The sequence below is a fragment of the Nyctereutes procyonoides genome, unplaced genomic scaffold (assembly GCF_905146905.1).
Source record: "Nyctereutes procyonoides isolate TBG_1078 unplaced genomic scaffold, NYPRO_anot_genome, whole genome shotgun sequence".
Taxonomy (NCBI): domain Eukaryota; kingdom Metazoa; phylum Chordata; class Mammalia; order Carnivora; family Canidae; genus Nyctereutes; species Nyctereutes procyonoides.
In genome coordinates this window covers 13,227,218-13,254,841 of record NW_026575155.1, presented here as the reverse complement: position 1 = coordinate 13,254,841, position 27,624 = coordinate 13,227,218, and the positions used below count along the sequence as shown (strand labels likewise).

Here is a 27,624-nt window from a genome sequence, read left to right as displayed (position 1 = left end):
TCATGAGCCAATTGTAATGCATGGTTCATGGAGCAGTGGTTTTTCTCGGAGCAGCGGGCAGATGTTGTGTGGCCTGTCAGTGTGCAGACAGGTGTACAGGTGATTTAACAGACTGAATGAGGTAAGGACCGCCGTTTGCTGGCTCATCATTTCACATTGGCCTGATTATGTAATGGAAGTGCGTCACTGATTCAACTAAACTGTATGCTTTTATCTACAACCCAAAGGATCTGCAAAGGACAATATGTTGCATGAAATATGTCTTGATTTTATGGTGTTAAAGTCCCAGATTTACATTTTGTGTAAGGAGACTGACCAGAAAGGGCAAGAGAGAAGGAAGTAAAGAAAGAAAGAGAAATCACATTAACCCAGAGAGGGAGCCCCGCACCCCGTCAGCAGGATAGAAATACGGGACCTGTGGGAGGACGGAGCTGGAAACGCATTCAGGGTCACAGGACAACTGACAGAAGTAAAATATGCACTAAGTGGGGAGAGGAGACAGTGGGGAGAACAGTGCTGGGGCTTTGGTGGCAAGACAGCCGTTTTAGACTCTCAAACTCTTAAAGTTCTGGGGCATGTTGGTGACCTACTGGACCTGGATATTGTTTGTCTAACTATTGTATAAGCAACACGTCTGTGACATACCCCTTCTGTTGAATAAAATAAACAACACAACTTTACCTTTTTATGTTAGCCATACCTTTCACCATCGAAAAGATTCAAATTTTTAAAGTTTCAAGTCTGGTGAAGGTTCCCTGTGGCCCACTGAATGTAGACCAAGAGCTATAGGTCTCATGAGGCCATTCAGTATTGGCTGCAGGCTGTCACCCCCACCTTGCCCCTGTTACAACAGGCCATTCACGTGCCCACAGCTGGCGTCCCCCTCCTTCTTTGCTGTCATTGCCAACACCATTGGTAACACTCCCCCCTTGTCCTGTGCTGCATGAGACTGTGAAGATGTGTGCTGCATCTCCAAAATGTAAGTAATTGTCTGAGCCTCTGTGGGATCCTCAGTCTTGGGGACAGCTCAGTGAGGCCCCCATCACATGGGTTCTATCTTCTGTTTGCCTGCACCTCTTCTGTTGTTCTGTGAGCTGCTTAAGATCAGGGAGTCTTGTTCATCTCTGGCCCCCAATGACTGGCATGTTGGTATAAATGAAAGAATGAATGAACGAGGGAACAAATGATCGGGTGAGGACATCTGCGAGTTGAGAATGATGAGGTCCACAGCACAAGTGTTCCAAATCACAGTAGCCTCTGAAGCATTAGGTCTTTCAGACACGGCTGTAGAGAAGGTACCCAGCTTTGAGGAACTCTGAACCCCAGGCTGTAATATTCCCTCATCCTCCAGTGAAGTTCCCCGGAGCCTACTCTGGTGGGAGCCCAAAGCTGTGATCACCACTCAGGCGAGCACACAGATGAACCACTTTACATATGGCTTTCTACTGTAATTTATTGAAAAATAAATGACAGTAATGGTTCAAAAAATTTGTGATAAGTGTCAGAGGAAATGGCCCTCTGCATGTCACATCAAATGTCAGCCTTCAGGAGGACGTCCAAGATCCAGTGCCATATTAAATTGGGCTTTTAATACCTTTATGCCTTTGGAGTGAAATAAAAATGCTGAACAGTGCCTTGACGGGAACTTGAGAGATAACATCAGTGGTTCTAAATAAATAAAAAGGAAGTAAATGATAATAAAGATTCACGTTCTAGCTCTTGTTCCTCCTCTTTGAAAAATAGAAGGGTTTGCATAAGCAAATACAATTTCTTGTCGTTTTTGTAGAGATTATTCAGAATCAGAAAGAATATGGGGGTGCCTGGGTGGCTCAGTCAGTTAAGTGTCTGACTCCTGATTTCATCTGAAGTCATGATCTCAGGGTTGTGAGATCGAGCCCCGTGTTGGGCTTGGCGCTCAGTGGAGAGTCTGCTCTCCCTTTCCCTCTGCTCCCCGCTTCTCATCTCAAATAAATGAAGAAAATCTTAAAAAATCAGCAACAATACTTAAAGTTACTGATTATTGATGATATATCTGTTTACATACATGTAAATTGTAAAACTAAAGGAGAATTCTTTGATTTTTCAGAAAATTATGGTCTATTTCCTTAAGTGTCAAAATATTGATAGAACAAGCCTCTTTTGAACAGTGTCTGCCACTTTCTCTTCTGCTCAGTCTCAGAATCAATGTATCCCATTTTATTACAAATGAAGGACAGTTTGATTGCCCGCTCTTTGCATGTGGTCATAACATAAAACCTTAAGTATCCGAAATATTTAATATTACTAAATATCTCAAAACATTTCTAAAGAGGATGCAATTTAAGGCAGAGATTTTTTTCCTATTGATGTAAATATTTCCTTTCGTTTTAGATGAGGAGTCTTTTTTAGAGCCATACACTATCCCAAAACTATGAAATTCTCAACTGTTTAAATATTCCAGTGCTAAAAATGGTTGTCCGACTGATGACTCCGGAGAAAGTCCTGAAAATGATTTTGCCACTTTCTGGCCGCTCTATATCAAACCGTCTGGCTGGATTTTATTTAAAATGAGCAATGTTGCCAAAGGATACCTATTTCCATAAAATTTGAACATTGCATATTTAGGAATTTAATTAAATTTAAGTAATCCAAAGACTACTTTTAACTAAAACACCACATCTGCGCAATCCCCAGTAATTCCAGCTAATTGAGGCATCATTGCAATATGTTATGTTTCCCAGATGAGCTCTTACAGTGGGAAAGTGGCTTAGCTTGTCATTTAAAAACAGAACTGCGTTATTGCCAGTGACCTTCATCATAATGATTTAATAAACTGCAGGCTCCTCTTGACTCCTGCATCTAAATCCCTCTACCCCCAAAAAATAAATAAATAAAAATAAAAATAAATAAATAAAAATAAATAAATAAATCCTTCTACCCAGGAAATGGCATGCCACATTGGAAGAGGACTGTCTTCTAGAATAGTATTTCCTGGCTGGGATCCCTGGGAAAGCAGTCTTTCTGAGTTTTTGCCCCCAGCCAGGCATGGTACTCAACTTTGCATACATTATGCCATTAGATCTGTGCACTGGGTATACCGGGTTTTGTACAAACTCCTGACATTGGAGGGATTTGCCTGAAATCTGGGGGCTTCGGACTGTCAGACTGAGGACCCTCACCGAGGTTTTCCCACCGGTTTCTAAGCAACCGATAAGCTAAGGTACATGATGTGCCAAGATTGTGGCTTGTGCTTAGTAAGTTCAACCAATATTAGTTTCTTGTCCTGTTCCTTCTAACTTCATGTTATAAATTTTACTCAACTTTAATATTAGAGAAAATAGGAAAAAATGTAATTTTTCCCTCCTCTCTCTTTCTTTCCAAATGTAAACTTAACCTTGGCATAGCTGGAGTAGTAGGTCAACATCCCTTTTTCCAACAGCCGTTGAAACTCAAAAGGGTTGGCTTGAAATTAATTTTATTTCATTCCTTGACTCTCACTTTAATCCTCAGGCTAGGAAAAATTACAAAATTTACATTTCTTAATCAATTTGTTCTAGGGCTGGATTTACAGCAGCTTTATTAAAAAATCCCAGTGACCAACATGTCTTACAAATATTTAAGGAACCGTCAGCCCTTCTCATATTAACAAGGCAGCCTCTTTCCCCTCTAACAAGAGAAGAAAAATTCAAACTGATTTCAAAACCTCTTGGTCATCCACATATCTGAGGAGTATTCTCTCTCAACTCCTGAGGAGTTCTTCCTCTAGCTCTATGAGAGTAGAGGGCATATTTTTATTTTGTTTGTTTTGTTTTTGTTTGGTCACTATATCCCCAGAAGTATATTTAAATATTTGTTAAATGAAGATACGAGGTATTTATTTTGTTTACATTCATGTTAAAATATTCATATCAAGAGGGGCTACCTTTTCTTTTGGAAACCCTTGGATTCTATTCCCATCTTTTTTGTGCATGTATAAAATATACAAATCCCTTTAATAAAATCATTCATTGCTTATTTGCCTCTTTTGGCATATATTCCTCACCTCTCTCCATCTATCCCTTGGATTAGCCCTCCTGGTTTAGCCATGTGACTGGCTTTCACCAGTGACCCTAGTTATCTCTCCCAGAGCAGAGCCAGCCTGCCCAAAGGGTCCTGGCTGACCTCTCAACCTAAGCAGGCAATTCTCTTGGTTCCCAACCCCTGAGGACAGAAAAAGGATGCTGGCCACCTTTCCAAAGGCTGCTCAGCCGCCAGGAGTGTGGGTCCAGGTCTGACACCAGGCATGCTGGAGAGGTTGGCTTGGACTCAGCATAGGAGGCACATCCCAGTGTAGCGCTCCAGCTAATTGACCCTGACAGGACACAAATTGGGCTTGGACTAAGGACTAGGACCCAGGCCATCTCTATCCATCAGCTGGAAGTCCTTTCAGATGGTTTATTCTGAAAGCTTCACACTGAGCCTGGATGAAGCTGACAATGCAAGACGTCAGAGAGCAGGCACTTCCGTGATTCTGTTTCAGGGCTGTTAGATTCTAAACTGCTAGGTTACAATGAGTCAAGGAGGCATGAATGGTATTTTTGCCTTGACAGAGAACATATTGTCAAAATGCAAATAAGAACAATGCGTAAGAATTGTGAGGTCATAACTAAAAGAGCATTCTGGACATTTACTGGTAACCAGCCATGGGTCTGTCTTTGTCTGATACATCAACATCACATTTTACAAGTGAATTACATCCTAAAGTTAGGACATCAGGATAAAAATTGCTCATGATTGAATAATATTGAAAAGTACTTGTCTATTAAGTACACTGTGCATAATTTTTGCTATGTAATCTTATGGGGATATATATATATATCTCATGTCCAGGATAGCATGTTTCTGACAGAAGAACCTATCTTATTGGACATTCCCTCAATGCTCTTCTCCTCCATTATCCATTCATGAGTGTTCACGCCTGAAATCCTTCAGTTGGGGCTAATGCTTTTCATTACCCAAGCACAGATAAGAGACAAAGGTAAATAGCTCCATGGAAACAATGCCACTCTCGGCTTCAATCATGACATAAAGTGTACGTGGTAGATAGTAAATCCATGACCAAAAGTCTGCCGTTGATGCAGGCCTTGCTGGTCTTCTTCCGATAGAACAGGGGTTAGAACTTTGCCATCCCAGCAAGAATCGCACTACAGCCATCAAGCACCCAGCCCAAACCCTGGCCTCCGTCTGACTCTGCGCTCATGGAGGTGCCTCGCCTTCCACCTTTGCTGACCTCTCACCCACCCCACCTCCAACCCCAGCCCGCCCCACGAATTTCTACCCTGCACCCTACTCGTTGATTCAGTCTACAACACTGTGTCCTACATCCTTAGCTAAGGGCCATATAGAAGACATGGCCAAATAGACTTGGCCCTGGGACCATAAGTTTGTCAACCATGCTTTACTGAACACGACAACACCCGGGAAGCGGCCACGGACAATTGGAATACGTCACAAAGAGCTTCCTGTTACTTGGCTCTTTGAACAGAGAGTTAAAGCACCAAGGGACTCTTTCCAGGCATGAAGTTAAAGCCTTCCTTTCATTCAGCAGTTCCTTCTGAACTTCGGATCTTCTTTGGTCCTTCAGGACAGACCTTACCCTTCTGAAATTACAAAGACAATGACAGCAGCAACTCTTCGTACCACTGAGGCAGGCCATTCCTTTACAAAGACTCTAATACTTTTGAAAACACTGCCTTTTGCGCTTGGTTAGCAGATCTGGACCAGCTGTGCCCCCCAGATCTCCGTGGCCACCCTGCCATCCCCAGGGACTTCCACGTAGTAACAGCTACTGTAGGTTGTGTCCTTCAGTCTTCATAGGAGGCACCAAGTCTTTTCAGATCACTCAGCTACCACTAAACAGTTGGGATCCCAGCCTTATGCTCACAGACTAGTATACATCCTTCTTGGCATCCTAACCCAAACCGCTTTCCCTCCACATCCCTATTGCCTGCACAGTGTCTAGACATACAAGTGAGACCGTCTCCCAAAACCTCACAGTCTCCAGGTGCATTCTTTCCTGGCTGGGCCCTGCCTACACCTCTTGTTGGCCTGTGGAAAGGTCTTCCTGCAGCCCCTTCCCACTGTCTCCCTGCTCTTTCCTTGCCCCGAACCTGGGCACCTCCACTCTCTGCATTACTTCTCTCCATCGTACTCCACCCCCAGACTCTGGAACACTATGTGCCATCACCCTTCTGGCCAACTCTGTCTCTCAGAAACATCGAGACATCTAGAGTCTCTGAACATTAAATATGAGATATTCAGGAGACCAGCTCTCAGAGCCGCTACATATAACACCAGGTAGGGCCTATGTATGTGCTATGAATTCATTAGGTCTTTGGCAGAAACCACTGGATAAGGCTTTAAGGCTGCTGAGAAATGCTGTGTGTGGTTACCAGACAGTGTGGGATGCAAAGAACAGAGAAATTCAGAAACAAGAGGATGCCTAGCAAGAGTAGCTCTTCCACGTGTTGGTTGGTTGGCTGGTTGGTTGGTTGGATGAAAGAATGAATGAATGAATGAATGAATGAATGAATGATGTGAGAGCCACCCCACACTTTAGAAATTAAATAAAGTCCTGTTATGCAATAGTTAACCTCAATTTCATCCCATAAAATTGTGAGAGCCTGTTTCTATAATTCTACATGTGTTTTCCAAGCACATGCTTGGCCGCCGCCTCCTCCCCAGCTGCCAGATCTGACTAGAACACAGTGACTACCAGCTTTGAGTCAACTTCTTGGCCTCTCACTAGTGTGCATCTTTCAAAGCTCCATCATTCCTCCTTAATTTCTCAGACCTGGACTCAGTAGCCGCTGTGTTCTGAGCACGTCTCATGGTCAGATCATTGTGTCCACTTTCTATTTCATAACATGTGGCCCCTCACTCTGTCCTGCCCGCTCAGTGGACAGTCGCCGTGCATGCCCCTTGGAGGAGACCTATGGCGTGGCCTTTGTATTTAGTGCAGCCCGAAGGGCAGATCCGGGAGTGCAAACATGCTCCGGCACAATGATGGGAGCACCCTCCACTCCGGCGCCGCTTCCTCAGAACCCACCGTCCGTGCAGCTGCAGCAGCTGCTCCACCAGGGCTCCATCCAGCAAGGCAGCTGTTCCTCCCCCAACCAGGCCCCCCCGTAGCACAGCCCCTTCACTGCTGTGCCACTCACAGGACCATGAAGGTCTGATAGTCGTTGCATTTGTTTCTTTTTGTTCTGCAAAAAAGACCAGGAAGACGTGTTATTAGTGACCTGAAAAATTGGAAATGCGCAATTGTTGCTTTGGACTACGTCATCCATCCTAAGCGAGGCAGATACTCGGCCTTGTAACGATGCCCCAAGACAGCAACCATGGTTCTCAGACTTGAGCATGAGCGTGCACCAGAATCCCGGGAGGGCGGGGGGGCTTTGTCAACACAGATCACCGGCTCCTGCCCTCCCTTCATTCAAAACGGTTTCCCTGGCTTCCTGCACACTCCTGCCATGCCCACCCCCACAGCCCTACAGTCACCGCTGAAACCTTCTGAAGGCTCACTCGGAGCTGTTCCTTCTAGTGGCATCTCCAGTTATCTCTCCCGAGTGCCGTGGGGCAGGCTGATTGCATGCCTGTGAGGCTGTCCCTCCGCAGCAACGGCTGCTCTTCCTAGAGGCTCAGATGAAGTGCCCCTTCTCTGGGAATCTTTCTGCCACAAGCAGAAAAGGCACCTGCCCCTTTCCCCTTCCATGCTACCCTGTGCCAGCCCTCCGCCCTGCAAGCGCCGTGCTCTACTTTCATCACAGGTTCACTTGCAGGCCTCCCCTTGCAGAGGACAGGCACCTGTGCAGACTGCTCACTTGAACGCATCCCGTTCCCTGAGCCGGCTTACCAAATAGCTGCTATTTATGTTGGAGAACAGGGACAGGGGTGGAGGGAGTACACGGAGATAAGAAAGACAGTCCACAACCCCCTGTAATAAAAGGGGAATGAGGACAGGTTACATTTTAAGTGAATTTGGAGGAACCTAAGAGGAAAATGTTCAATTCATTTTTCACCTGAGTTACTCAACATGACCGAGTAATATGGTGGGTGTTCTTGGAGTGCAGGAACCTGCAGTCGAGGTTTGTGCTCTCCCGGTTGGTCAGCGGGCGAATCCTACATTGTGCACAGTCCATTCACCTGTGCTGGGCAGGGGGTGGGGGTGGGGAAGTGTGCCAGAAACAGGACCTGGCCGGTGGCTTCCTAAAGAAGAGATGGCCCGTTCTAATCACTCACATCCTTGATGGTGCTGTGAGCATTCCCACACCCCTGTTTTTACCGACTTTTTAAAGACCTCTGTATCCGCCACAGGCAGCTCCAAGGCTCATTTGGATGGACACATGCAATGCAGGCAATGGCACACCACGCACATACACTGATGCGGTGCTGCTGTTGTCATGGAGATCAAAAGAGACAGTTTCTTAAAGGGAGTGGGAGTTGGGGGTGGGGGGCAGAGGCTGGTGGAAGGACATTTGGAAGGGATGAAAGAAGGCTGTTTAGAGAGACTACGGGAGGAAAAAAAAAATGCCAGGGCTAGACAGGGGAGAGAGCACCCCAGATGGCAGATCAATGAGACAAATGGAAAGAAACCAGGCTCATTACTGGATCCAAAGGTAAATGAAAGGAAGAGTAGTATTCAACACAGAAAAATAATTAACCCCTACATGGGAAACACAATAGTGGATAGAGAAGGGTTTTTCTCAGAACTGTAGTCCCCTCGAAGAGGCTTGAGAGAAGATAGAAACAGAACACGCGTGAATCAGAGTGGTCTGTGAATGACACCATCTTCCAGCAAAGAAAGGGCCTCAGATTGTTGAATTCAGTGACACACAGTGAACTTTAGACTTTCCTTCTTTTTTTCTTTTTTCTTTTTTCCATTCACTTACCCTCCAAAGTCTTCCTTTATTATGTATTAAGAGGACTGGTTGCCAAGTGAGATTTGCTGTCAATCTGTGAGTCTGGCTTAAATGATCCTTATTCTAAAAAACATGTAACCCATGAGCTGCCCGGAACAAGTGAACAAACTCTCTAGAATCACTGTTTGAAAAAGGAAAAGAAAAAGGATGACATTGTCCAAGTAAGTTGGCTCTCCAGGTGCTATTTTTCTTTCCTTGATGGGGTCTGAGAAGTGAAGCCTGACCCCTCTAAGTCGGGCCTGTGTCTCTCATCCTGACGCATGAGCTGCCATACTGAGGGACCACATGGAAGCCAGCTCTCAATTTGGGTCTGAGTTGCACAGTGCCCCTGAGAGATCCTTCTGTATTGGCTAGTCCAGGCCTCTGACCAACAGCTACATCATGGGCCTGGAGGCTGGGCATCTCTTCTATCTTCAAACTGTTCTCATTAGCCCTGTACCCAGATTATAAACCTGCAACTGACGTCATTTCTACCCATCACTATTTTTGTGCCCCATATATGCTCAAAACCATTCTCTTCTGCATCTACAGTAACATTTTCTGAGAATGCCCACTGTGCTGAAGGGATGGAAGCGGTCAGTTCTTGCTGAGCTGGTGATGGTGAAGCAGTGTGTGCAGGTGGAGGCTGGAGGATAGAGAACTCCTTGGACGCAGACAGTTGAAGGAAGCAGATGAGCTGGAAGTTGAGCTGGCTATGAAGAATGAGTTGGGCTTTGATAGAGAAGGAAGAAAGGCAGTCTCTGATGAGGCCTTTCATGAGATGGGAAAACACAAGAAAGTTGGGACTTCCATGCTTATTGAAGCAGCCAGAGAGAATCCTAGGTCACCAGGGAACATCCAAGGGACATTTCCCTGGAAAGACTGCGGCCAGACTTAAATCTCACAATGGTTACTGCTGAGATGTGGGGAGAAGGGGGCGTGATTGAGGTGGTTTCTTAGGACATTAGCCTTCTCCGGTATCTGCAACCCAGATTCAAAGTATCTTCAAGATCTCTACCAGATTTCTTCTTTTTCTTTTCTTCCTACTCCACTATTAATTTCATTCATTTAGTTTCATGAAACAAATAATTATTTCTGACCCACTGTGTCAGTCACAATTTGATGCTGTTTAGCGGCTAGAGAATTGTATTCTAAAACTGTCTTCCCCACTAGGATTTCTCCCTTACACACACCTACCTTTATCCCAGGTAAGTGCATACTCCAAGGCACAGATGTTTAAAGCATCATCTAAAAGCCGTTTTAAGTAAAAGATATCCAAGGGATGACATGAGACCCATTGCCAGACTATTCCATACACCCTGTCACCGCTGGTTTGTTGTCCATTCAAGTCAGAGACAGTCTCCAGTGTCACTCTCAAAACCCTTTGCAATTTGTGCCACAGTCCCTAAAATTCCCTATACTGAATGTATAAAACTCCTCTATTTATGGACTTTTAAAAAGAGATCTGAGTTTTCAGTATGTTCTCAAGGATTTCTTTAATGTAAACACATCCCTAAGTAGAAATCTGACTGTCCAGCCGACAAAATAATAATAAAACTTAAACTTTGCCTGACATAGTTAGAATTTTGACTTGTTTTTGTGCACGAAAACAATACTTTCTCTTCATGTGATTTGTTAAATGTTTCTTTGGTTAAAAATGTCTATCATAATTAAGCTTGTTAGAATGCATTCTCACCCGTGGGAGGGGAAAAAAGAAGTCTTCTCCACCCTACGTGTGCAACCAGATCAAATCATTAATCCCCCAAACCCAAGATGCTAGGAGTCAGCAAGCAGTCCCTCTCCTTGTGGAAGATTTAACGACATTGGTTGCTGCTCTATGTGAACTTTTTTTTTTAATTTTTTTTTATGTGAACATTTTCTGATGGGCATTTGCATCTACCCCCTTCACTTGCTTCTTGACCTGATGCCATAACCACCACACTGTGATCCTGACTTAGGATCTTAACCTATACAGGGAGCCAGTTGAAAGACTAGAATATTTAATGAGCATAAACTAATCTTAAAAAATATATATCATTTATATTTGGGTCACTGTATTTAAAATTTAAAAACTATGTGAAATAAGAAAAATGTCAGGATACCCAGGTGACTTAGTGGTTGAGCATCTGCCCTTGGCTCAGGTCGTGATCCCAGGGTCCTGGGATGGAGTCCCGCATCAGGTTCCCCTCCCCACAGGGAGCCTGCTTCTCCCTCTACTTGTGTCTCTGCCTCTCTCTCTCTGTGTCTCACGAATAAATAAAGAAAATCCTTAAAACTAAATACATAAAAATATCTGTTTTAAATTTGACTTATAGATAAGTCTTGCGGGGAAATAAATTTTATTAATTATATGGCATAAATACAAATTCAGTGGTTGTGGTAAAACAATTTCCATGGAATTCAAATTTTCAAAATCTGAGATCTTTTTTTGAAATTTTTTTGTTAATTTTTTAAGATTTTATTTATTTAATCATAAGAGACACAGAGAGAGGCAGAGACACAGGCAGAAGGAGAAGCAGGCTCCCTGCGGGGAGCCCGATGTGGAACTTGATCCCAGGACTCCAGGACCACGCCCTGGGCCCAAGGCAGGTGCTCAACCACTGAGCTACTCGGGTGCCCCCCAAATCTAAGATCTTCAGATCTGATTTCATACAAAGTGAAAAGTCATAGCTCATCACTGGAAAAACAAGATTGCATAGAGATTTGCTTGTAAAAAAGAGAAAAGCCATCACGTCAGGGTGTAACAGTGCCAACTTGACGCAGAAAGTAATGATTTACGGGACTGTTTCATGGATCCCCACTGGAACCGTGTACATGCGTGAAATCGGACTGGTTGTTGAAAGCAGTTCCAATCCAAGAAAACCAGAAATGAGGAAGTTTGCTTTTAAGAATGTGAGTTTCCTGCTCCTGTACAGCTCGGACCAACAAACACCCAAACACAGCGGGCGCCATCTGATCCCCCTGGGGGGGGGCATATTAGGCAATGCATAAATATTGGCTGAAATTCATTAGTGCTGCCTGGAGCCTCCTTCTGCTGCCCCCCTGTGTGGACCCTCTGGCTCGAATCGTGCCCACCCGGCAGCCCTGCCCTGTCTGTTAGCCGCTCCCGATCCTCAGGGCTGTGTGCCGGGCACCCTCCACTCCCCCCGCCGCCCTGCCTCTCCCCGCTGCTTCTGCAGGCCCCCCGCGCCCTGCTCACCTCCCAGTCGCCGGCCCTGGCCACCCTTCCAAGCCCACGGGGCAGCCTCTTCCAACCGCTGAGTTTGCCGCTGCCTGGCTGTCCGCGCCTTCACTGCCCGGAGCCGGACACTTGCACACTCGAGACTCTCTGTGGTTTCCTAGGGGTTAACCCCCTCTCCAGATGGGCGCCTGGCAGAGGAAGAGGGGCAGAGGAAGCCTTTCATGGCTCTGAGAGATCCAAATCCATAGTTTGCGGTGAAACACAGACACACGCGTGCATACACACATGTGCTCACCCACGTGCACACACAGACGTAACACACATGCACACTTGCATACATACACTCACATACTCGCACACATGCACACAGACGTAACACACGTGCACACTTGCATACGTACACTCACATGCTCACACACATGCACACACAGATGTAACACACATGCACACTTGCATAGTACACTCATGTACTCACATACATGCACACACACAGATGTAACACATGCACACTTGCTCACTCACGTACTCACATGCACACACAGACGTAACACATGCACACTTGCATACGTACACTCATGTACTCACACATCCACACACAGACATAAGACCTATGCACACTTGCTCACCCACTCACGTACTTACACACATGCACACACAGACAGCACACATATACACGTGCTCATACACACACATACTCACACATGCACACTTGCTCACAGTCACAAACACACAGACGCAACACACATATACACGTGCTCATACATGCATGTACTCACACATGCACACACTTGCTCACAGATGTACTCACATGCACACACAGACACAACACACATACACATGATCACACACTCACATACACACATGCACACAGATACGACACACATATACACATGCTCACACACTCGTATACATATGCACATGTACTCACAAATGCACACACAGACATAACACATTACACACATACATATATATGTACTCACACACATGCACACAGAGACAGAACACACATACACACTTGCTCACACACAGACATACACACGTACTCACAGACATAACACACACACATACATACACATCTGCACATGTACTCACAAATGCACAGACACAACACACTTGCTCACACACATACATACACGCATGCACTCGCACACAGCCATAACACACTCATGCATTCACACTTGCGCACACACATACCTCTTGACTGCCTGAAAGTCTATAAAACATTTATTAACTTTAGAGCATTGCTGATGTGTTCTACTTGAAAAGTTTCTTTTAAAAGTCCAAGATACCAGCTAAAGTACTCTGTCTTTGACTGCGAAGACCCTTTGTCCTTAGCAGAGAGCAGCTGACTATAGCCTCACCCCTGCCCCATTTAGATCACCATGAAATGATTCCAAAATGATTTATGCCTTCATGTCCGTGGCGGACTCCTTCCACATGCTGCTTTCAACTGGAAACAACTCTATTCTGGAACGTTCCATTAGAGTGTAAGCTCCACAAGGACAGGGACCCTTTTGTAAAAAATCATTCCTGCTCCCCCCTCACCTCAAACAAGCTGGCAGAGTAGCTCTAACTCAGGAGATTCTGCTGGTGAGGTGTGAAGAGCAGTGTCCCTGGGTGATGGTCGGTGTCCCTGAGGCAACATGAATGCCCCTGGTGTTTCAGTCTTCCCAAGGGAGAGCACCTGGCCAACAGCAAGCTGTGCCTGGGTTCACGGCTAGCAGCCCTGACTCTACGCCCACTAGGACACCTCCTGCTACTATTTCCATGACCATCTCACTTTATTCTGCTTCCCCGAGAGGCAGTGGGTGCTGCCTCCCGTCCTGGTGTTGCTCGAGAATTCCTTACTGTCTGCTTTTCTTTTCCTCCTTAGGCTCCCAAGAAACATTTGCAAAATGGGATTATCCGTGGCTACCAAATAGGTTACCGCGAGTACAGCACTGGGGGCAACTTCCAATTCAACATTATCAGTATTGACACCACTGGGGACAGTGAGATCTACACCCTCGACAACCTCAATAAGTTCACCCAGTACGGCCTGGTGGTGCAGGCCTGCAACCGGGCCGGGACGGGACCTTCTTCTCAGGAAATCATCACCACCACCCTCGAGGATGGTAGGTTCTGGTGGCCGCCGCTCGTGCCTCTCCTTCCTCAGAGGTTTGCTCTGATTGTCCCTCTGGCCCCCCACAGCCTGGCTCGTGCTGGCTGCACAGTGACAAAAGTGCCAGGCCTGGGGGATGGGGGTTCCAGGAAAGTGTGTCTTAATTCCCTCGCCGGCTGCACAGATTGGGCCTCGCCTTTGACAGAGCTTGATTACAAAGCCCAAGTCCGTTCCCGCTGCAGCATCTCATTTATTCCAAGCACGAGATTTGAGCTTTTCTCCGAGTGCATCCAAGTCTCTCCCTAGGACTGCAGAAGCCTAACCAGAATGTGGAAATTCGATTTTCTAAGAATTTCTCCAAATCATGTTAAGGAGGAGAACCAACCCTTCCTTCCTCCCTCCCTCCCTCCCTCCCTCCCTCCCTCCCTCCCTCCCTCCCTCCCTTCCTTCCTTCCTTCCTTCCTTCCTTCCTTCCTTCCTTCCTTCCTTCCTTCCTTCCTTCCTTCCTTCCTTCCTTCCTTCCTTTCCAATGCTTTCTATTTTCAAGCACTCTGGACAAGAGCAAGGAATGAGCAGGTTTCCTGGAGCAAATCTCACAGTGACCGAGCGCCGCCTAGTGACCACGAGGAATTAATTCACCTTCTCCCGTGACTTGCAGGATCCTGTGCTTGAAAAGCAAAGGAGAGCCCTGTGTCCAGAGACCCCACATTAGGGGCAGATATAAGATACCTGCTTCATTGCAGCACTGCGTGTAGATTTTAAGGCAGCCAGTATGCACCACAACGACCTCGTGTGCAGTTAGCCAGGTGATCATAGGTTTGAGGGGGCACAGGGTGACTTGCCTCCATAATCTGTGACCATTTTTACAGGGAGAGAAGCCTTAGAAAACCAGAAACCTGAAGACTGGGTTTTCTATCCAGCATCATGATCTCTGCCATCATGATCGCATCTGCCTTGGTTTTCACCTCAGTGCTCATTCTTCATTGGTGTGTGTGGTTCTGCTGTTATTTGGTCCCTTCTCCGAGTCCCAGCATTCAAGATCTGCATAAACTCGATGTGGAAAACAAGCAGCCCCCATTGTGCCCACTCGCTCTCTTTCCTCCGGCAGAGGGTGACGGTTTTGCAAGAGGGGCTGACCGGGGTGGGGGTGGTGAGTAAGCTACGACTTCGTGTCTGCTTTTCAACACCTTTCACTAGCCAGGCTTCCGATTTGTGTGCTGGATAGCACGAAATACAGAGGGCATAGTCCTGTATAAAGCAAATGTAACTTCCAACAGTCACAAGAGTGGTAAAGGCCTTTTACGCCTGCCCTGAGATCAGAAGTGCTCTCCTCTCAGTCCCGGGACAGCCTTCTTCAACGTGAGCCAGTTAAACTGGAAAGAGAGACTGGGACAGATGCGCAAACTCACGTTACCTTATAGAGTTATCATACTATTTGTATAGGGAAGTGGAACTCACCTTTTCCCCCTAATTTTGTGGATTGAGTATGACTTTTTTCTTTTGCTTGCATATCGACGTGTTAAACTAATATTGCCTATTCGGTATCGCTTTGCCACTTAAACCACCCGCAGTTATTACAGACTCTAATTATTTAATTTCAGTGCCGAGTTACCCCCCTGAAAATGTTCAAGCCATAGCAACATCACCAGAGAGCATATCCATATCCTGGTCCACGCTTTCCAAGGAAGCCTTGAATGGAATTCTCCAGGGGTTCAGAGTCATTTACTGGGCCAACCTGATGGATGGAGGTAAGAGGATGAAAACAAGGCATGTGAGTTTGCCCCAAAGGATGCCTGGTGGGATAGCAGAGCCCCACTCCTAATGTGGGTTTCAGGGTGTGGAGGGCACATCTTTATCAATGGACAATTGCCCACTCTCCCCACGTCGCTCTCTTCTTACCTGTCATGTTATGTGCTCACAGGTGTATTCAGCTGCTTGAAGCATCATGTATCCTCAAAAAGCAATTTGAGGCATCAGAGAGGGGTGGCATTTGAGATATGTAGGCATAGATGTGCTTTCCTAGAGAAGTATCTATGCAGAGCCTCTGCAGGCCACACCAAGATCTAGAAAGTTCTATGTGATGTGTATCCTAAAAGGTTGACCTCTTCCGATTTCCTGATAAAACTCAGCAGGGAAACTTGCTCAGTCCCTGGAGTTGACCCATGAGAGGGTTCAGGAGCACCTCGCCAGGAGTATTGTTATTCCTCGAGAGGAGCCATTCAATCCCACACCCTCTGTTTTGTCTCCTCCTGTCTTGTTCTCCTCCGTCCTCTCTTTCTGTTTCTCTTCCTTCCTTCTTCTTGCTTCTCTGTTTGTTTGTTTGTTTCAAGTTATAGGACAAAATCTTTCTGTTTGGGCAAGAATGAGTGAGAGTGTCACCCTCTCAGTTCGTGGGGAGATTGGGGCCAGAAGTTTCTCAGGGAGAGTATGTCTGAGGGTGATGATGCCTTTCAGGTGGTGGGTGCTCCTGAACCAGACTGAGCCCCCTTCTGTGAGCAGGAGAGGCACACCCCCATACTGCGGCCTGCACAGGGAAGCTGTGAATGTCAGGTCACTGCCTGCATCCCAACACCTGCGTAGCCCACACCCCCTTTCCTGTCCCCAGGTACCTCCTGCACCCCTGCTCTGGGGGCCGTGCCTCACCTCCCGCCTGGGCCTTCTTTCAACCCCTCTAACTGTATGTGGCCTCCTGGTGCATGCTCACTTCTGAGTTTGGGCAAACATAGCCAGAGGCCCAGGTATGTCCCACCCCTGTTCGGGCCACTTGAGTCTGCTCTCCAAGCAGGTGGCTGTCCCCACCCAGGTAAACAGAACACATAGGGCTCTAATAATGGCCAGAACAAAGGAAGAAAGACACTTAGCTAAATAAGCTTCATCTGCTAAACAAAGAGCAGTTTTTGGAGGCTTCCACCTGCTTCTCAAGGCTGAGGACCAGACCTGGTTCCTCTTGATGCTGAGTGTAGCACCTCACCCAGCACCCAGCAACTAGAGCCGTTCTGTAAAGATTCACTGGCTTGACCCGAGGCAGACACATTAACTGAGCACCTACCCTGTGCTGGGCTTATGCTGGACACAGAGGATGCAGCGTCTGCCCTCTTGGGTGTTTGAGACCAGTGAGCGAGGGACAATCGTGAATGTAGAGCCGCAAACCCAATAACGCACAGCCAGCCCCAGAGAGGGACAGACCTACCTAGACGATTCTTTGGCAGCTCCACCCTCTTGTGCCCCCAAAAAGCCTGTACACACCCCATAGACGTAAAGACTACAGCAATGAAAATTGGTAAAAGTGTCCCTCTTATTGACCCGATACCAGATAGGCTCTATCACCGTGTGTGCTTTATTCTGGTTTCTCCTCCTCGTCTTGAATGAGGTGAAACCAAACACCTTAGCTCACTCACCTAGAGGCAACGTGACACTGAAATTGTTCTGTTGTTCTTGTTGGAAATATTTCCCGAATCCAGTGGCGGCTCCTCATCTGTGTCATCCGTACCTCACACATCACTCATACTTGCTAATGCTGCCTACTAACACCTGAGCTGTACGGAGGGTAACGTGGTTAATGCAGTTCTTCAGACTTGATGCTTCCAAAGCTTTAAAAACTTGAATATTCAAAAACACGGAAGTCTTCACATAAGGCTGCTCAGAAACGCATACAGTTCCTAAAGATCCTTCTGCTCACTGTAGGAAGATCCGAGGGAGGTGCTTAATGCCTGGTGCAGGAGTCCTACACGCAGTCTCCAAACGGTGAGAAAGAAACCCGTGGAGACATAAGCCTGCCATGAACGCTCTCGCCTCACCTGCTACTTATAAAAAGTGGCAGGTATGAATTAGCAGGTAATTCCATGGGATTACTGGAAGCTTCCACGGAGACTCCACAGGCTGCCACCCCGAGGTTCCCACCGACGGAAAACATGTGACTGTGTAAAGGACTGGACCCACTGATCCCGAGAAAATACCACACACACACTCTCACACTGACACACACACACACATTCAGACACGCATTCAAGGACACACACACACACAGACTCACACACAACCCTCACACATGCATCCCCTCACGCTCACAGACCCACACAGAACCTTCACATATGCATCCCCTCATGCTCACACTTACACACAACCTTTACACATACATCCCCTCAGGCTCACAGACCCACACACAACCCTCACACATGCATTCCCTCATGCTCACAGACTTTTTTTTAATAATAAACTTATTTTTTGTTGGTGTTCAATTTGCCAACATACAGAATAACACCCAGTGCTCATCCCGTCAAGTGTCCCCCTCAGTGCCCGTCACCCATTCACCCCCACCCCCCGCCCTCCTCCCCTTCCACCACCCCTAGTTCGTTTCCCAGAGTTAGGAGTCTCTCATGTTCTGTCTCCCTTTCTGATATTTCCCACTCATTTTTTCTCCTTTCCCCTTTATTCCCTTTCACTATTTTTTATATTCCCCAAATGAATGAGACATACAATGTTTGTCCTTCTCCGATTGACTTATTTCACTCAGCATAATACCCTCCAGGTCCATCAACCTCAAAGCAAATGGTGGGTATTTGTCGTTTCTAATGGCTGAGGAATATTCCATCGTATACATAGACCACATCTTCTGTATCCATCATCTTTCGATGGACACCGAGGCTCCTTCCACAGTTTGGCTATTGTGGACATTGCTCACAGACTTACACACAACCCTCGCACATGCATCCCCTCATGCTCACACTTACACACAGCCTTGACACATACATCCCCTCAGGCTCACAGACTTATACACAATCCTCACACATGCATCCTCTCATGCTCATAGGTACACACTCATAGGCACACACATCCAGATTCACATACAACCCTCACACATGCATACAGTCACTCTCACAGACACACATGCTCAGACTCACACATACATCTGCTCATGCACACTCATAGGCACACACACTCACAGAGTCACACACAACCTTACACGCACATCCACTCACTTTCACAGGCACACACTCACAGCCTGAGAGACACAGATTGTTACTACCACTATGATTAGCAATTGCCTCAAATACATATATAGCAAAGCGTTTTGTCATTATTAATGTGGTCTATAAAAGTGGCCAATAGGGCAGGCTAACCATACTATATCTTGATGAAATTTCTGAGCATTTTATCATAATCTGAAAGGTCAATACTTTTCAAGGCCTGACAAAGTCATTCATCCGTGATTGCTAGACTATTGTCTACTTTGAAGACACATCTCCATCTGAATCTGAACTATTCGTCATTTCTTCTGTGTTTCCCCAAGATGACGCGGTGCCTCTGAAGCGAGTCAGCAGTTAGTGCCAACCGGATGTTTGCTTTGGTGGTGGGCCAGTTGGCAGTACTTTAGAAATGTCATTTGCACCCCTCTTTTTTGCCTTGAGACCCTTTGAGAATGAGGGAAGGTATGAATACGTAAAATAATTTGTTTCAAAACAGAAAGTTAAAAAATTTTGTAGTAGAAGTAATATGTCTAAATTTACTTTTTATATTCATTTCACATTATTTTATTCATGGTTTCAACTGAACATCATTCTTTAGTTCCTGTTTTTTTTTTTTTTATAACCCCATGGAGGCTGTTAAAGGTAGATGATAGAAATCCTGCTTAAGCCATACAAAAAAAAAAAAAAAAAAAGCTCTAAAGAATGGCAAATGAAGCATGATGTTTTGATTGGGCTTTTTGTCATAATTTTTCTATTTTCTTTTCTATTTTTTCCATATCTGCTAAGCATCAAGTATCTGCCAGCCAGGAAAATGCCCCTCCGTCAGTGAGAGCAGAGTGCACAAGAGCTGCCTGGACCGTCAGGAAGCTCTGGGGGGTAATCTTGAGTGGGGCTTCTGACTCCAGTCGTATTCCTGGTTCATGAATAAATCAGCACATCAAAGCAATATGAACCCCAAGATGAGTAAACATCCAGGTGTTCATTCTGATCCGTATCGGGCTTCATGAGTAGATGGAATTCTTCTGCATTGATTGTTGTTTTCTTTAAACAGAGGGGATGGTCCACTTCCCTTTGTCCCTTGTAGCCACCCTCTTCCTCATCACTGTGTCTTATCCAAGAACTTCCCTGATGAATCAGCACCATTTCCTCCTGCAGCAAAGGACTGGCGCCTACTTTCTCCTGGAGGGAGAGATCCCTGGGCCCTTCTTAAAGATAAATACTTATAAACAAAAGCAAAAACCCAGAGTCCCCAGAGGTCAAATGATTTAGACAAAGTGTCATAACTAGCTGCTGGCACACAGCCCTGTGGAACCGTTTTCCCTGGTGTGTGTGTGTGTGTGTGTGTGTGTGTGTGTGATCTTTGACCCAATGTAGAAATTCATAAATATGAGAAGATCTTGCTGAGATCTGTACTTAAATTTCTTCTATTTTCACTTGAGTTTTTTATCCTAATCCACTTGAGCCATATTACATCTATTCAGGAAAATGAACGTCATAAGCAGATAATATAATGCAAAGAGCCCTGGTGGTCAGTGGTGGGACCCCCCCCCCACTTCAGAGGGGAGACTTCCTAACCCATCAGGCCTGACGACTGTCCACCTTCTAAACGTGCAGCAACCCCACACATGAGCAAATGTGTTTTTACTTTCGAAAGCCATCTCTTGAGGCTTCCAAATTGTGGCCCCAAAAATTCTTCACCCTTTGACCCCAGGCCAAAGGCACCTTCTGGGGACCACCTTCCTTGCCCGAAGCCTGTAGGCTTGGTGTGCTGATTAAATAAGTTAGCATTTGAGCCCAGAACGATGCTGACCCTTAAGTGAGCATGCAAGTGGCTGTCTGTACCAAGGCAAGAGGGAGAGAAGCTGACAGACAGCCCTACCTCTCGCTAACTGTATGCACAGGTGGCCTTCACTATAGCCAGCCACCCAATGAGGAATCCCTCCTGGACCTGCTCCCTGTCAGTCCCCTTAGTAACTGGGCACACAGGCTTGCAGGCAGTGTCAATCAACCCTCTGCGGATAGTTGTGCCCGGGGGTGAGCAGTCCTCACGCCTCTCTCTCCTGCTCCAGCTGCTCTGTAGGTGGCTCATTTCAAAATCCAGAACACCCATGGAGGCATTTAACACCTCACTGTAAGTTTTCTCAAATTGCCCTGCCTCATATGCCTAAGATGGGAGAGCATAACATTCCGTCTTTGAATATTATTAGCTGATCCCACTCCAGAAATTGAAGCATTTTTAGCTAATGCCAAGTTTCTGACACATCAGCATGTCACTTCAGCAAGGATGCCGGGGGGGGGGGGGGGGGAGGTTCACTCCAGGTAAAAGGAGCAGTTTACTGAGCCACCTCATCTCAGTTCAGATACCCAAGAGGCTAGGTACTTTAGAAATACACGGACATTAGGGTTTGTTATTTTTAACAGAAAAACAAAAGTCAACTTGCAGAAGTTTCATTTTTTTTAATTTAAATTCAACTAGCCAACAAATACTACATCATTAGTTTCAGATGTAGTCTTCAGTTATTCATCAGTTGGTTATAACACCCAGTGCTCATCCCATCAAGTGCCCCCCTCAGTGCCAGTCACCCAGTCACCTCATCCCCCCACCCACCTCCCCTTCTGCAACCCTTTGTTTGTTTCCTAGAGTTAGGCATCTCTCATGTTTCGTCTCCCTCTAATTTTCCCCACTCAGTTCCCCTCCTTTCCCTTATAACCCCTTTCACTATTTCTTATAGTCCCCATATGAGTGAAACCATATGATAATTGTCTTTCTCCAATTGACTTATTTCACTCAGCATAATACCCTCCAGTCCCATCCACATTGGTGTAAATGGTGGGTATTCATCCTTTCTGATGGCTGAGTAATAATATTTCATATATAGACCACATCCTCTTTATCCATTCATCTGCTGATGGGCATCTCGGCTCCTTCCAGTCATTTCTTGATGAGCAATTAGAGATACACCTGCAGGGATGCCTGGCTGGCTCAGTGGCGGAGCATCTGCCTTTGGCTCAAAGTGTGACCCCGGGGTCATGGGATCAAGTCCTGCATCCGGCTCCCCACAAGGACCCTGCTTCTCCCTCTGCCTGTGTCTCTGCCTCTCTCTGTGTGTCTCTCATGAATAAATAAATAAAACCTTTAAAAAAAAGAAAGAAAGAAAGAAAGAAAGAAAGAAAGAAAGAAAGAAAGAAAGAAAGAAAGAAATGCACTGCAGAGTGAGCCCTGCAGTCCCAAGCTCCCCGGGTCCAGCAGCGGTGTGTGTGGTGGGGGGCACGCTGGATTGGCGGCTGGGGGACTTGGGTCCCAGTAGTTGGTGTTGGGTTTTCACACCTACTTGGAGTGAATTGCTCTGCTTTTCAGACCGACCTTCTGCCCGGTGTCCTGTGGCCATTCAGTGTGAATGAGTCCCTTTGAGGGACTTCAGGGTGTGGAGGCTGGAGAGCGAGCCTCAGGGATGGGAATGCTACCCATTCTTATGACCTCCCATTGCTTATGCAACCTCCTTCACTACACAGAGTACCAAACACACTATGGTTCCACCCATATCCATCCTGTGGAAGCAAAGCTGGGGACCCAGGCTCAGAGATCTGACCCCTGACAAAGCTTCTCTGACATCACAGCGGGCACAGGGTGCTCACAGTCAGTCACCAGATCGTGTTCTCTTGTCCTCCCTCCAGAACTGGGCGAGATTAAAAATGTCACCACGACGCAGCCTTCTCTAGAGCTGGACGGGCTGGAGAAGTACACCAACTACAGCATCCAGGTGCTGGCCTTCACCCGCGCCGGGGACGGCGTCAGGAGTGAGCAGATCTTCACTCGGACCAAAGAGGATGGTGAGGGACGGGGCAAGTGTGGGGCAGATGCCAGGGGACATGCAGGGCCCCACCGAGGGGCAGAAGCTATTGTTGGGAGGGCCGGGTCCTAGGGCCTCATGTCCCTTCATCAGCCTGACCTTGACTTCGCTCCGGGCAAACCATCTGCTGCCCTCCCAAAATATTCCAGCACAACTGAGACCATCCACCCCGTGTCACTTTTGCTCGATGTATCCATCATCCATCCTCCCTCCCAGAATTTTTCTTCTTTTTAAAAATTTTTTGGCAGAGTATTATTTAAATGAAAATGCCTTTTATGGCAGAGGTGTAACACACGTCCTACCATCAGAATAATCCCAGTGACTCCAGCTGTCAGTATATAGGCTCAGAGTAGTTCCATCCTCCACTGTAAAATTACCTAAAGGTCTAAGTTGTGTTATTCTACGCCAGCTTTAGAATCGCCTTAGAATAAATCCTTAGTTTGACGGCTTCATGTTGATTTTTTAAAATTTCTTAGAGGAATTCATAACAACATAGTAACATTTTAAATTGCAGCTCACTTTGGTTCAGACCATTAATTTTTGCTGTGCCATATCATTTAGACTTGGTTGTACGACTATTTCCCAAACCTACAAAAACTATACGGCAAGTGTTGGGGGGGGGTGTTGTATTATTCTAAGAGAAACTCTGAGGTGCCATATCTGAGTCTGTTATTTTTTTTTACTTTTTATATATATATATTTTTATTGAAGTTCAATTTGCCAACATATAGTATCACACCCAGTGCTCCTCAATGCCCATCACCCAGTCACCCCATGCCCCCACCTGCCTCCCTGAACCTGTTTAGAAAGTAGTTTAAGTTCTGATAAATATAGCAAAGTGAGAAAAGCCGTCTCCACCTTAAACAACTGGTATTAAATGATACCCATGTGGGACTCTCCAAGTCAGAGCACAGAATTATACAAAATTGGGTAGAGACGAGATAACAGTGCCCCTAAATTCTGTGCAGATTTTGGCTCCACACCTTCTGTCTTCTTTCTAGGATTCTGCTCCCAGGAAGCTGGGCAGAGCACAGTGGGGGGAAGTGCTACCCATTCTTATGACCTCCCATTGCTTATGCAACCTCCTTCACTACACAGAGTACCAAACACACTATGGTTCCACCCATATCCATCCTGTGGAAGCAAAGCTGGGGACCCAGGCTCAGAGATCTGACCCCTGACAAAGCTTCTCTGACACCCACAGCATACTATGTCCCATCTTACTCTCTGCCCTCACCTCTGCAGACCCAGCTCTCCCTCCTCCCCCAACCGGTCTCTTCCATCGACTCTTACACATTATTCTCCTTGTCTCTGGAGCCCTTCTTGCTTCATTGGGGGTGCACACAAATTCATCCTCATTGGCTTTAGCTTTTCCAGAACACACAGATAATTAATTCTTCCCAGGAATGTGCAGGTATCGGCCCATTCTGATCAAAGAAATTAGGCTATTTAGGGAAATCTAAAGGCAAAATGAAATGCCATTAAAAAGTATGGAGAGACCTACAAATTTATGTCCTAAGTGAAGGTGGTCATAATTTAGTTTCTAAAAATGCCATAGACAACGAGCCATGTCGAGATGCTGGCTCTATTACTTGCTGCCCAGGGTACTTTGGGCACCTTACCTAACCTCTGAACTGAACTCACGTACAAAAGTGCCATCATAATCAGACTGCACAGAGTTAAGATATAAAAAGTCAAGTGATGTGTGCAAACACCTAACTTGACACATAGTGGGTTGGTTCCTGACACTAGATATTTGATTATTTGATCTCCACTCCTTCAGAGTGGGGGTGGCACATTCTTTTGCATTGCTAAGCAATAACACAAATGTCAGTGGAATTATTATTTAAAGAGAAAATTGATCAGCAACATAAATTTTGACACCTGCAGTTTTCAGATGAATGTACAGAAATCCATTAAGAAGGGAAGGCTCTCCACAGCTTATTGACTGGTGATTTGGGATCAATTTTTATTTAATCCTCCACTTTTAGAAATCCTGGGGTTCTCCCTCAAAACTTGACCCTGAGGCCTAAAGTCTAATTTGTCAATCAATTATTCTCTGCTTTCCTATCCAATGCTGATGATATATGGAGATGCCACTGATGGTGAATGACCCTGCCTTAGGTCTTAACAGTTCCCCTGGGAAGGAGGTGGAGAATCCCACTTATGCTGGCGTGCATCACAAAGAGCGGTGCAGAACCGAATGTCAGTATTTAGTTGGGATAAATCATCAGCATTTTCAAAAAGAAGCAGAGTGGAGATTAGGGGGAAGTAGAGAAAAACTGGTATAATAATGAGCTTATCTCCCAGATCCACATGAAAAATTCACTAATATGAGACAGTGAAGAATTGTGCTAGCCACCTTTCTAAACTCAATACCAAATACAAATAGGCATTTGAACAGTTTAGAGAACTGAATGCAAGTTTGTGTCTAATTGGAAGAAAGGGCAAGGCTAATTATCATAGAACGAGTGCTTACTCAAATTGAGAATATAGATCCTGTTTGAACTTCTGCTGCAAAATCTTATGGTTTGCAAGTTTGGATTAACTTGCCAGAGTCAATTAAATGATGTAAGGTTGTGGATGAAATTCAAGTAAAATACTAATTGCCAACATTCACTAAATTCTTCCTCAGGAAAGCACTAGTCTAGGCACAGATTGCAGTTTCAGAGTTTATTGATATTCTCATGGGGAAAGAAATATTAATTAGTGCATTGACACCAAGCATTCAATCTGGTCCTCATGCCCAATATATTACTTTTTTTTAAGATTTTATATTTGAGAGAGAAAGAGAGAAAAAGCATGAGTAGAGACTGGGCAGAGAGAGAAGGAGACTCTCCCCTGAGCAGGATGCCAGACAGGGGCTCATTTCCAGGACCCTGAGATCATGACCTGAGCTGAAGGCAGACACTTAACCCACTGAGCCACCCAATGCCCCGCCCAGTACATTTCTTAAACAAGATCCTAAAACCCCCAGTGTCAGGAGGCCTAGAGTTTAAGTAGTGTTGTTAGGTCACTGGTCATCTTAAGAAGGGAAAATGTATCAGCTGCTAATAAAACACACAACAATAGAATAAAATAGTAACTAGAAATGAATATGATAAATACATCATCAAATCAAAAGTTAAGATATTTTGTAGAAGTTTACTTCTGCCAGGGATAATTTGCAATTGAAATGTTTGCTCAGAGAACAAGTTTTCTGTACCTTTCAGCAGTTTCTCAGCCTCCGTAAAGAATCTTGGGCCAGGAGAAAGATTCTTAAATCCGTAGACAGTCTTGGGCCCATAAACTACAGAATGTTGGACCCGCAGACATCGTCCCAGGTCCGTGGACATATTCTTGGGGTCCTCAAGAATTGCTCAGGCTTCAGATTCTCTTCCCAGGACTGCTCCGTCAATCAGAACGTGTACCTTTGTTACTCGGCAAGAACGCAAAAGATTATTTGCTGATCTGGCTTTCTGTTCTTGAACACAAGACAACTAATTCTGAATTCGAAAAGGTTTGTGAGATCCTAATGCCATTTTATTTGCTGAGACTGTAACCTGAGCAAGGCCGCCGTGGGGGAAAGAGAACACAAACAAAACACAATCTATTAATTTTCCGATTGTTATTTATATTCTGCAGGCCTAGCGTAGTTACAACCCTGGCCCTTTTCTGCAAAAGTCAACATTGTATATGTATAAATAGAGTTGGTTGTGTTTAAGTTCAAATATTTGCTGAGTGCATTACTAAGGCACATAACTCTGTAAATCATTTTATATGGGAAGAAGGCCAGGTGGGAGGTGCAGGGTATGAACTTTGCTCCACCTGCCCCGTGATTAGCACTGTCTTTGTGGGGAGGGGGATGTGCGTCAAAGCAGAGCTAAGAGCAAGGGAACAGTGAACAGACATCAGGCTGTCTCTGAACCCTCAGACCCTCCAAATCTTGAGCCATACATTCTCTTGAAGGCACAGATCACCTGTTCTCAGATGGTTGTGTGACCACACCTCAGTGTGCCTTAAAAGCAATGGACTCCATGTGCATGTCTATTTGCCTAACCACCAAAAGTGGTTGTTAGCCTCCTCAGCCTCCTCAGCCCAACAGGTACTGAGCACATGGTGGTGCTGGGCTCTGTGTGGTAGCAGGTACACCAACGGCACACAGACGGGAGTATCCCAGAAGGCCTCCCACCATGAGGATGTCAGGGCTCCCTCCCCTGCAGTGATTCTCAGGCAGGGCCCCAGAGGTGCCTCGTGGGGGGCTCCACACTGCCCACTGGACTTCAAGAGGAGCCACTCCACATCCCCTTGTGCTCATCTGTTGGCTCACTGGCATGATGCCATAGTGAATTGTCTACTTTAAAGAATGTCTAAAAAATACCTCTCTTGTAAGAGCAAAGGCCAGATGTATCAGCATCTTGTGGAAATGGGGAAGACGTGTGCTTTGTATGAACGTGATGACAGTTGTGGACGGTTCCTTCTAACACCATGCGGTCTGCACATGTCTTAGGGGGGCCTCGGGGCAGCATTAGGCTCAGGTAGGTCTGGCTACCATGGCGGATCACATAGACACAGGCTCGCACGCACACGCATGCACACACATGCACACCCCTGCCTATACCTCATC

At 45.9% G+C, this 27,624-nt stretch overlaps 1 protein-coding gene across 1 annotated transcript in view; it reads left to right on the top strand.

Moving 5' to 3' along the window:
- The window catches only part of DSCAM (DS cell adhesion molecule), a 621,576-nt gene that overhangs the window by 507,944 nt on the left and 86,008 nt on the right, over window positions 1-27,624 (top strand). Inside the window, exons 16-18 of the mRNA XM_055313369.1 lie at window positions 13,973-14,213; window positions 15,802-15,948; window positions 22,843-22,998. Of these exons, the coding sequence (XP_055169344.1) occupies window positions 13,973-14,213; window positions 15,802-15,948; window positions 22,843-22,998 (544 nt within the window). The remainder of the gene's footprint in view (window positions 1-13,972; window positions 14,214-15,801; window positions 15,949-22,842; window positions 22,999-27,624) is intronic.